Below are 12,610 nucleotides of genomic sequence, written 5' to 3' on the forward strand. Positions count from 1 at the left end.
TTCTCGCTTTGCTCTAATCTTGTAAGGAAGTCTTTGAGAATTTTCTCCATGGCCATTTTTGTAGATTTTGATTTGAATAAATCCAAAATGATCATTGCCTAAATCTAATAAAGAATGATTCCCAACCTCACTATTCTAACATAAGCAATAAAAGAATAGAGTTAATTCCAACCAAAAATGGAATGTTGTCACTAACTTCCCATTCTCTTATGTAGTGAAAGTAAAAGAGCCAACTCATCAATTTTTGGGTGCAAGGTTTGAAATTCCAATAAAAGCGGATCCATGAAGATAATCTTTTCATGTTGGATGAATTGTGAAATTTATAATCTTCTTTGGCAAATCCTTTAAGAATCTATTGGAACTCTTAAATTTTCTTTTCCTCCCGAAAACCCAAACAATTTTTTTGAGAGTACAAACAAAACAATGATAATAAAAAATGGAACATATATATATATTAGAATTGAGAGTACAAACAAAACAATGATAATAAAAAATGGAACATATATATATATTAGAAGCCACTGAGAAAATAGAATGGAATAAATTTTTCTCTTTTGTTCGTTTGTTTAAATATAATTTTACATTGGAAGCATTTAGAAGAAATAAAAAATAAAAGAACATGGAAAACACATTATGATCTAGAGCTTTAGAATGGGTTCAAATTGTAGATGCCTCTGGACATAATAATTTTAAAATTAAAAATTAATTTAAAATAAATAGATGACTAAAAATATTTGTATATAAAAAACAAAGAAGATAAGAGTGTAATATCTATAGACATAATTATTTATTATTTTTTAATTAATCTAATTATTTTCTTTAATTAAAAAATCCATATATGTTATAATGATCTAGAGCTTTAGAATGGGTTCGACTAAATCTTTCTATAAGATTTCTTTTTGAAACTTTACTTAACAACAGAAGTGCATTGAATGTGCATAAAATCCATTTTTAGAAGTGCATTGAATGTGCATAAAATCCAAAATATCATTATCCATAACAATTTATTTCCTTTTTTCAAAGGATATCTTTATCCATATCATTCTTATACTTTTTTTTATAGAATATACTTTTTAATATTGATAAAATAATATAACATAATTTTTAAATATTGATAAAATAATAATAATTTAAAAATTGAAAATTAATTTAAAATAAATAGATGACTAAAATTATTTATATATAAAAAACAAAAGAAGTTAAGAGTGTAATATCTATAGACATAATTATTTATTATTATTTAATTAATCTAAATAATTTTTTTAATTAAAAAATTCATATATGTTATTACTCAAAATAAAAGTTGTGTTTATTTCTAGTTTTTTTTTTTCAAAACACATGTTGATCCACTAAAATAGAAAAAGATTCGAATTTATCTTTTTTTTTAAATTTTCACATAAGATTTTGAGAAGTGCGAAGTTAGGATGCTCAACTAGTGGGTCCTTTCCCCTATACCTGTTTAAGATAATCTAACTAAAATTAAAAAGAATACAAAAATTAGTGTGATTTAGGTCAACTTACAGATTGAGATAACTAGATAACTTAGATGACAAGGATCCAGATGAGCAAAAATTGTAAGATACAATTCCAGATAACTAACTTATCTAAGGACAAAGGTTATATTATGATCATTCCCCTCTACCCAATTTTCACAAACACGTGGAGCACTTAAGTTAGTTTTTATTTTTGAGAAGTAACTGGTTTGAGATATGCATGAGAAATCCACCACCTGGCATTTGGATATATAACAAGTCACCATCTTTCCCGCCTATTTATATTCTGTATGAATTCTTCTTGTTCTGCATTTCATGCAAAAATGGCTGTCCTTCAGTGCCAATTCATAATTGCCTATCATTCACGCTCCACAACTCCATTGAACAAGAAGCATTTTTGTAGCAAAAAGTGTTTTCGGCCTTCTGGTCATCGTCTCGGAACTGGAATTAGAATTGCACCCACACAATCCCAGCAATTGCCAGGTATTTACTCATTCCATTCCTAAAAGTTTTTTTCCTTTATCTACCTCATTTTCGTAACAGAGTACAAAAATTCAGTTAATAAATTATCTATCAGTGTGTTTGGATTTGATTGTACATAATATTTTTATTATCAATATTTCGAATCACATTAGATGATCAAAATAAGAGAATTCAGAAAATTGAAAAACCATTAGTTAACAAATTCAATACATCTTTCTCACCACATTAAGTGCTTGGCATTTTCCCCACATGTTTGTATTTCCTTTTTTCTATGGCGTTCCATATATCCCCTTTTTTCAGATAAAAGGTTGAAATTGCTATAAATATTAGAAATCCAGAATATATTGCAAGGTCTTTAGCCTTTCCAAGGCTTCATAAAGCGTGATATACACTCCAAGATATAAAATAGTCATCATTTAAACAGCCTTTAGGGTATTCAAGGTAAAAAAAAAATATTAGGCGAGAGATGAGGCATTCAAACTTCAAACAATATGAACAATTTTTAAAACAAAACTAACATAAATCTAGATCCATATTCAGAGTACTTAGGCTATGCTCCTGTAGGAGAGCTACCTAAAATTTCTCAGTGGTTGTTTCTGAGAAAAAATTAAGAGCCTTTTTTAAAAGGGATCTCTTATAGATTTTTAAAAAATAATTCTGTGAAGAATTTTTTTTGTTTAAGTCGGCAAATTTAGATAAGAAATTATAGAAATTATATGAAAATAGAAATTGCAGTTTATAAAAATAACATGCAAGCTGCCACATGGACATAAAAGCACTAAGTTGGTGGAGGAACCTTTCATCCCTTCTAAAACCAGCTCAAAGTTTACCACTTTGTATGGAAGGGTTCCCATTTTACTATTTTATATAGAAACGTTCTTTTTATCTAATGTAGCTATGCTTTTCAGTTCCATGGGACTTTCTTAGCCCAAACCTCCACCATAGGACTGCATCCTTATCCCCGAGAACACAATTCAATAAAATATACTAATAAACTTTATTGCTGTTACTTTTTCTATGCAAGTCGCGTTGAAAAACGAAACCAAACACTTGGTGGAAGGCAGCATGAACAATTCTGAGCATTCCAAAAGGATTTTAAACTTTAAATCCATCACAAGCAGTATCTTCAATGGCTGCGTCAACAGATCCTTTAGCATCTTTGTCGGCATAAGTAAAATTGATTAGATGTCATGGCCTGGTTGGCTAATACAATTTCAAGTTTCATCTGAAATCACAAATTCCTCTGACAAGTCTACACACCGATCTTTGCTCAGACATCAGCAACTTTGTTATTTTCTTTAGGGGTGTCGACAACTGATGAATCTATTTAACGATCCCCTAATCTCTTGCAAATACATATTAAGACGTCAATTGCCAGCAGAAGTATTGCTGCATTCCTTGCTTAGTAGTTATACCAAATTCATGGAGTCTGTTTATGGATATCAAGAGGACTCAATGATCTGAGGCAGATTAAGTCCTTGATTGACAGTAAGGGCCTCAGTTATGTTATGACAATAATCCCCTATATACTCTTCGCTCAAAAACTGCACATTTTCTCTACAATCTCTGGCAATAAAACCAACCAAGCCAAACCCAGATTTCCTCTAGATGCACCATCAATATTAATCTTAAGTTGAGGATGAGGCAGAGCTATCCGCACATGGGACCTAAAGACATGATTACTGACGGCTTCCTTAGGAGATTATGTCTCCTTTACAAAGAAACCCATTTTTTTCTACTATATAACTCTTATTGGAGTAAACTTGATTAACTGACCCATAGAAATCTTTACCTGTCTCAATTGCTGTGCAGAGCCCCCTTCCCCACACCTGTCAAGAAAATTTTACAATATTTTGAAATATTATCCAATTTTTTTCAAGCCAAGTGTCCCACCAAAGAAAATCACCGCAGAACATGTATATATCTTGCTTTGGGAAGAAATATGACCTTGTTTTCGAAAGGCACTTCTTTATCCATCTAGCTTTGAGGCTAGGACAGAATCTCTTCTTTTTCTACAACATTCAAATGATTTACATATGCAATCTACAGTTGTGCATGTCTCTCTGTATTACCGGAGTGAATCATGAAAGCCCTGTACTTAACCACTTAATATTATATAGATTGCTTTCAAAAGTAAGCACAATTTATACCTATAGACTGAAATAAATAGCTAGGAAGTTCATTTATGTAATTAGGCTTTGTTTTTGCAAACAGCAGTTAGCCTGGAGAGACCGGTATTATTCCCTTCTTAGATAAAAAAGATATTTTAGCCATGTGCCTATGCGATGTTAGGATGGTTCCTATTAGCTCCTTCATAGTCACTAGGATCACTGTCTTTGTTACTTTCCTTTCCACTATAAGGACGGGCAAATGTCTTACTTTGTCATGTCCATTTGAGGTTCTTCCATAAGTTCTTGCACACTCTATCCTTTTACATCCATTGGTATTTCTTTTTCAACCACAAGATCCAATGATTATGTTCTTTTCTTCTTGCAGTCTTTTCCCCCTCACATGATATTTTAACTCTACTATGTTGAAAATGGTTGTGGTCTAAATCTGAGATAAATGTCATTATCTCTACTTCTAGGTCCACATCATTGACATTTTTGTGACAAATGCCTTTGTTTCTTATTCAAACATTGGATATCCTTCAATGAGTTGCCTATCACTAGACATATCTCATAAAGCTGATGGCCTATGCAATTGAAACTTTAATGCTCTTCTATGCAATATGTCATGTGCCATACCTCTTTCCTCTCTTTCTTTGTATCAATTTTCAGTTGTTTGGAAATAATCATTGTATGCACCTAGAATTTGTTTAGAAATGTTTTATTTTATTTCTAGTTCTTTTGGATTTGACTGTGTAATTTTAGTTGCATCAACTATGTAATATTTTATTTTGTCAAGGACTTGTTGGCTCATTACCTCAGAATTCAAGATTTGGCTGGGTCAACAGGGGAATTCTTATTGAAGGATGGGTTGTGGATCTTTGCCCCATAATTGCTTTCCTCTTAACATCTCCTATATTTTTTCTTATGATACTTCCAACCCTCCTACATAATGTTCTTCTATCTACCTATCTATCTTCAGCTCCCCTAAGATCCCTTCTATCAAACTACACCACATCATCATACAATGATTTTAAAGTTCAATGTTGTTTTCTCTATGAGCCTTAATCAATTTTACCCTCAATGGATGATGGCATAGTATATTTGGAATCAGAAACTAGGATTTGGAACACATGTATACCCATTATCTTAGTGCATTCTATATCTTGGTGATCCATTATAAGGGTCCAATAGGTAGCTAAACACCATAATTTCTGTAACGCCTTAGGATTGCAGTGAATGCTAATCATTTAGGATACTATTTTTTGCATATATATAGATATGTGGGTGCAAGAACAGTTTTCTTCTAATAATTTTGAAGATTTTTTGACCCCAAAATTACTGCAAGCTTAGTAACGCTAGCCAAGTTGAAGATTCTGATGGATTACATAAAACATTTCTTGAAACAATTTGAAGAGGTTTTCTTCTAATTATTCTGATTATATTTGGACCCCAAAAGGACTGCAAGATTTATAACACAAACTAAGTCGAAGATTATGATGGATGATATAAAATATTTAGCAAAGGCCTCTAGGCCATATGTGAATCTTGAAACATTTGAAGAAAACCCCAAGTTCACTACCAAACACCTCTAGCTTTCCCAAGACTAGCCAAGAGCTGGCTATACATAACTGGTTGTTGGAAATAAACCTATACCTCAACCTCAGGCTTCCCCTTTTTAATTGTTCCCAAATCAGTTTTGATTACAGTTGCATACAACCCATAAAACAAACCAAAAATAATGAACAATACATAAGCATTGATTACTTTTCTAGAGATTGGAATCTGGCTTGGAACAATAGGGCATATATATTTATATATGTATATTCAATAAGAAGTCCTTAAGCCTCTCTCCTATGAATTTTCCTTTAATGGATGTATAAAGCTGAAACTAAAATTGAAGATTCAAGGATATTAAAATTATCTTTAGTTTCCTTGGCTGAGTCTACTTCCAAGAACACTATCTATGACACATGAAAATGTCTTAACAATTCTGAAATCTGGCAGTTAACTTTTTGGTATGGATCCTTCATGTTTGAATCCATGAGATTTACCATAGCTTCAAAAGGCCAACTATCTTGTGTGAGACTTCTTCAGTTTGATTGCAATGTCAACTGTGTTTTCGTATTTGCTAATTGCTTTTGTCACCTTCTTGGTGCTTTAGCCTTTTGTTGAAATCTCCGTCACTATGAGACTGTTGATGCCTATCACCATGAAAGTATTAAGGAACAGTACTATTGCATGAGAGAGATATAAAATCATTAAGATTATATTATCCATGGACAAATTGCAACACATTTTCTAATTGAAGTGTCTTATTATAAGAAGAGTTGCCTAATTTTTTAATGAGATGTAAGGATTTACATTATCATTCAAATGACACTGTTCATGGAAGTTACAAAAGACAAGATGGCAAGTTCCACATTGTAATTAGCGAACAGCTGCATGGATAACAAATATGCTATTCTAAAAAAATGTGCATAGATTCTAGGTAACAGTTTTATGGGTATTAACATCTTTGTTTTCAAACTTGGGTGTGGGTAATTGGGATGTCAACAAAGGCTTAACTGCAGATCATTTATAAATTTTCTGGCATCTTTGGAGTTGCCTTATTTGTTGGAGTGCTTGTGGACACATATGGCACCACCGGGGAATGCTACCATGAATCAAATGTAGCAACCAGTTGATGAGATTGGATGAAATAAAGAATGAGTAGTCATTTTTTCCCACACGGATGATTCCATTGAATTGATTTCTTCCAACATTTCAAAACCTCCTTTTTTGAAGCATAACCACATAAGTGTAATCGTAATTTATTGAAAAGAATGCTTTAGTTGTACGGTATGACTTTCCAATGAAGATAGCGTCATTGTATTTTCCCTTCCTTAATACTTTTCTGCCTCATCCTCGGGGATGATACGTTGACTGCTTTATCTCCCAATTATTGGTTCTTGGAATGCATATTCTGGTTGCGCAACTCCTAGTCATTTTACTTTGGCACAATTTTCTTTTGAATCATATCATATTTTATTTAATCGATACTATGAAGAAAACTGGATTTTTTAATTAATCCGACTCATATTGTTTTCTCTGTTTTATTGGGGCCATCAATTAGATGCACATAGACATTTGGTGGTCTCTGTTTGTTCAGATTCAAACTATCTGATGAAATTTATGCTACCATGTTCATTCTCAGATATCAATGGCAGCATTTTTCTAATCTTTGGAATTATAACACCGGTTCATATCTTCTTTAACATCTGTACATTTGGGTTATTGGACAGTCAAATAAGTATTTGTGGCCACATTGTAATCAAGAAACCTTAAGTTTGTATCTTTAGTTCTAGAAACAAACTTATCATAAAAACATTATTAACCAAGTAATTTAGTAATATGATGATTGTTGGAGGCATTGCCTCTATGTTTAGACTAAAATTAGTCATGTAGTTCCTCACTAAATTTAAACCCTTGTAATAGCTAAAAAGAAGATAATTTTCAGTATACTCAACAGCAAAAGGATAACTACATATGAGGTATAACTATTATTAGTTTCTCTTATATGCTTCTTGCAATTTTAAATCCTCCAGTGGCTACCCTCTACACATGTAGTGTTATTTTCTGCAATGGGTATTTAACTGACATTTTAAATCTTGTCAGCATGTTAGGTACTTCTAAAGCTTGCTGCATTTAACATCATTATAGACCTATTTAACGAGCATAACAATAGAGATAAGGGGTTTAAATGGAGCATAACAAAAATTTAAATACGATCTGGTAGTTGTCAACTTTAAATTCCTCTTTTCCTACTCAATTTGACTTCATGGATGAGGAATTTCAAAGAATTTGATTATTTTATTTTATTTACATGATTAAGTTACAGCGTTAATGAAAATTTTCTTTCAGGATACCCATTAAAAGTGTGGAACGCAATTGAAACTCCTTCAATCCCAAGGTCTATTCATGATATACCGAATGGTGATCATATTCTTGGCTTTGGGGCAAACTTAGCAAAAGATCATCCAGTAAGTTAACATTATAATTCTTTTGTCCTTTGATATTCTCTTACAATTTTACTTCCCACTTCATATATACAAAACATGTTTTGAATTTTCTGATGATAACTGACTATTGCATGTTATGAAGACATCTTACATATGAGTTAATGTACAATGTTTTTTTGAATAAAAAGCATGTTTTTCCTTCTTGAAAACACACGCTTTATTTGATTTTATTAATGCAATAAAAGACAAACATGGACAATAAGGCTTACAAAATTGCTATCAAGAAGATTTCAAGAGTGCAATCTAAGGCAATATTGGAAATGAAATTTGACCATGAGCATGGATGACAAAGAGGAATTAGTAATTTTCTTTGTCCTCGCATTTATACCCTCTTAATCAATTTGTCACATCAAGGGTATTGAATAACAATAACTAATGATATGGAAACTTAGATATACATTGATTGGACACTCATGTTCTCTACTTTTGAAAATGCCATGGTAAGTTATGTATAATAAGCCCTAAGTCAATTTGTCTCAAATTTTCTCTAAATCATTAGAGGGGTTGATGATTCCATGTGCTATTTCAAATCAATAACGTTCAACTGAATTCTAAACATTAGATATATTGTATTGAGAATAAAGTTATAGCCACATAAATACTCAATTGTCTTTCCATTTGTTGTGTTACATGCCCTTGTACTTGGAAATCTACATTTCAGGAGCCACTGCTCTTATGGATACCCCCTTCCCTCCAATTTTATACGTATGCCCACCAATCCTTTGATTCCCACTGTTCATCATCCATCCTTGTTGAACAGTATAGATATAATAAAGAAAAGAAAATTGGAGGGATAACCATACGCATACAGTATATATATAATAAAGAAAATGGAGATATTCAAAAGTTGATGACTTGTGTGTGTATATAAGTTAAGCATATAACAAAAAGGTCGATTTGGTGGAAGACCATAGTTTCATTTGAATTTGGCCATATGCGAATTTGAACTCAAGGAATGTGAGGACACACTAACTCCCATTACTAAGGTAGCCAGTAGTCTCATTTGGAACATGTATTTCAAGTGTGTGTTCCTTCACCATCTGATACACTTGGCTTACTACTACTTCAACTTGAAGTCGTAGAGAAGAGCAGCAATACAAAGCTAAGAGACAATACTCTAAAATGATACGAGGGCTATATAATGAAAGGGACAGAGTAAGAGGAACAGAGAGAGTGGTGTAGATGTGGCAATTTATGAATTGGATGTGCATCGTACTAGTGAGAAGCATTTGATTGTCATTGTGAAGAGGAGTTGAGAACACAAAGGTAGGGGAGAATAGACAATAAATAGTAGAGAATACTCTCATATATGGATATTGAAATGGAACAATTGTTATTAAAGTTGCGACTGGAAAAGTGAAGATAAGATTTTGTGATCCCTTACCCAAGGAATCATATTGGGATAGTTGATCTCCTAAGAAGTCTCAATGCTTCACAGTTTTGAGCATCAACTAGATGTAATGAGCACCAAGTGGGCCATTCAAGATCACGAGAGATGGGTTTGTGCCAACAACTACTCATGAAAGATGGTCCATGAAGATTGACTTGATTTTTCTTGCGATTGATTACCAAAAAATAATTACATAAATGCATTGGGGAAGCACCAAATGCATAAAATGCACAAGAGTCAGTGACCAAAATTAATGGTTCATATGGAACAATAATTTAGGCTTTTCAAATGGGGAAGAAACATAAATGGAGCTGATAGTGTGAGAAACTCCATCAGTAAAGAGCTCATAGTTTCCAAAATGCATAAATGAAACACCAAATGCATAAAATGAAAGAAATAGAAATTTCTGAAGTGAATGTTTCATATGCAACAATACTTGCTGAAGGTTTTGCAAATGGGGAAATGGGGAAGAAATATAAGCAGGTCTAATTATAGGAAATACTCTCACATCAAGCATGCCTGAACTAAAATGGTATTGGAATGAGTGACCTCCCAAGAAGTCTCATTATTTCACCTATGTGAGCATCACCTAGATGCAATGAATGCCAAGAAAAAAATTCAATCTTACGAGAGATGGATCCTTGTGAAACATTACTCATGAAAGATGGCTTGTAAAGAATGACCTCAATATTAGGATGCATCCGATTCACAAAAAAATATATTACATAATGATGAATTACAGAAACACCAAGTGGATTAAAATTAAAAACTTTTTTGATTCATTTTTAAACAGATAGATCTTTATATCAATTGAATTCTGTACATGTGAAAGAATGGAAAGAATTTTGGAAATGGAAACACTAGTCTCTGTAATTGATTTCATTTCTTTATTATACAGGAAGTTATATAAACCTGATAGTTCTGGAATAATGCAAGTGCAGATCATCAACCAAATTTAAATTTAATGTGTTTATGTTTACACTCTTTAGTCTTCCAAAGTCACGCTACACTTTGCTTTGGACATTAAATCATGATGGATAGGCAGCCAAATAGACGAAAATAGAGTTTAAGACAGCTAGAATGAGAACATGGGAAAAATCAAGATTGATAATCATGGAAATAGCTATAATGGTATTTGAATCGACCACATTCTGCTGTCTTTCAAGGATATAATTATGAAACAGTGCAAAAATCAACACATGGTGACGGAAATAGCTGTAGTGGTATTACCGTATTTAGACTGACCTCATATTCTGTTGGGTTTTAGGGATATCATGATGAGGAGTACAAGAGAAGGCGGTCATCTATAGCAGATATGGCTAAGAAACACAAAATGTAAGTACACTGTTCATCCCATCTTTACCAAAATTTGTATTTTCTTATCTTGCATCTCGTTTCAAAATTTGATTAGCTCGTTGTGAGATCCTATCGTACAGATGAAATAAAATAAATTTTGTCCAAGTAATTACAGTTACAAGAGAATGAAAACATTAGATCTGATTTCTGCAATATCCTGCATTTATAAATTTTATTTCGTCTATCTAATCAAAGCTTACGAGGGATTTTTCTTTCTATAGAGGAGAGCAGATTCCTGCCATTGAATATACCACCGAAGAAATTGATGTTTGGGGGCAGGTTCTTACAAAGCTTAGTGCTTTGTACCCGACTCATGCTTGCAAGGAGTATTTAGAATCATTTCGTCTTTTCAACTTTTCTCCTAATAGAATTCCTCAATTAGAAGAGCTCTCACAGGTATGCAAGTGTTTTAGTCACTTTAGTAATTGAATCTTCCACCTTTTAATCTATAACAGATTTTGAAGTCTTTGTAATCAGATTACTGGACATCACACTGGATGGAAAATAAGACCTGTTGCAGGGCTGTTGCACCCACGTCAATTTTTGAATGGGCTGGCTTTTAAAACATTCCACTCAACACAGTATATCCGTCATCCTAGCAATCCAATATACACTCCTGAACCTGACATTTGTCATGAGATTCTTGGTCACGTACCAATGCTTGCACACCCTGACTTTGCTCAACTCGCTGAACTCATTGGGTTAGCATCATTAGGGGCATCTGATAAAGAAATCTGGCATCTCACAAAGCTATATTGGTACACTGTTGAATTCGGAACAATCCTAGAAGATGATGGTGTGAAAGCATTTGGAGCTGGTTTGCTATCTAGTTTTGGAGAGATTCAACACATGAAATCTGGAAAGCCAATATTTCAGGACCTTGACCCATTTGCTAAGCTACCCAAGATGAGTTACAAGGACGGATTTCAGAACATGTATTTCTTATGTCACAGCTTTTCAGATGTTTCAGCAAAAATTCAATCCTATCTGGAAACGATTCAGTCTGCCAATTAATAACATCTATTGGACAAACCTCGCCATTATCTTTGAAGTTGAAATGGATCTAACATCTAATATAAAACCATCCATCCTAGGTCTGTATGGAAACGTCTCATTCAAATGCAGCAGCCTTGTTTAAGCTCACCTTTTACTCAGTTGATGTAGAAATTGTATAGAAATTAAAAGCACTTTCCCTTAGTCATTCATAAAGGGAGAGAGGAATTGGAACTCTGTACATAAAATTACTGTGCCTTCTAAGCTTGAGCAGGGACTTTTCATTGAGGTCGATTTTTGACCTTCCTGCTATTTTTCAATAAATCAAATTGAATATTATGTTATGATTTTCCTACTATGTTAACTTTGAGTGTACAATCACCTCTTTTCTGGAATTAGGTAATAATGGAAACTTCATGAAAGCATGGGATTCATCATCTATAAATGTTTATATAATCTATTGTATTTTTCATTTCATCATAGATATGCCTCTAATGATGAATTTTAAACATGTTTTACAACTGCGTGTTTAGTGTTGCTAAAAAATGTTGTCACTTTCCTGCAATTTTACTACCAAATTGCTCCCATTCTGCTAAGATAGCCGACCATTCTACTTTTAAGAACAGGAAAGATTGAAAGGTATTTTGGTTTCTTCCTTCTCTTTATGGGCTGAATGCATGGATTGTGTCTTTTCCTAGGTGCATATGATTTTGACTGTTGTTTTAC

General features: G+C 32.9%; 1 protein-coding gene across 1 annotated transcript; it reads left to right on the forward strand.

Moving 5' to 3' along the window:
* The first annotated feature begins 1,702 nt into the window (after nt 1-1,702).
* LOC131028883 (phenylalanine 4-monooxygenase, chloroplastic-like) lies at nt 1,703-12,235 on the forward strand. The gene is made up of 5 exons (XM_059210170.1): nt 1,703-1,976; nt 7,988-8,106; nt 10,803-10,870; nt 11,113-11,287; nt 11,369-12,235. The coding sequence occupies exons 1-5, from the start codon at nt 1,784-1,786 to the stop codon at nt 11,903-11,905; spliced, it is 1,092 nt and encodes a 363-aa protein (XP_059066153.1). The 5' UTR covers nt 1,703-1,783; the 3' UTR covers nt 11,906-12,235.
* The last annotated feature ends 375 nt before the right edge of the window (nt 12,236-12,610 follow it).

The sequence above is a fragment of the Cryptomeria japonica genome, chromosome 8 (assembly GCF_030272615.1).
Source record: "Cryptomeria japonica chromosome 8, Sugi_1.0, whole genome shotgun sequence".
NCBI lineage: Eukaryota > Viridiplantae > Streptophyta > Pinopsida > Cupressales > Cupressaceae > Cryptomeria > Cryptomeria japonica.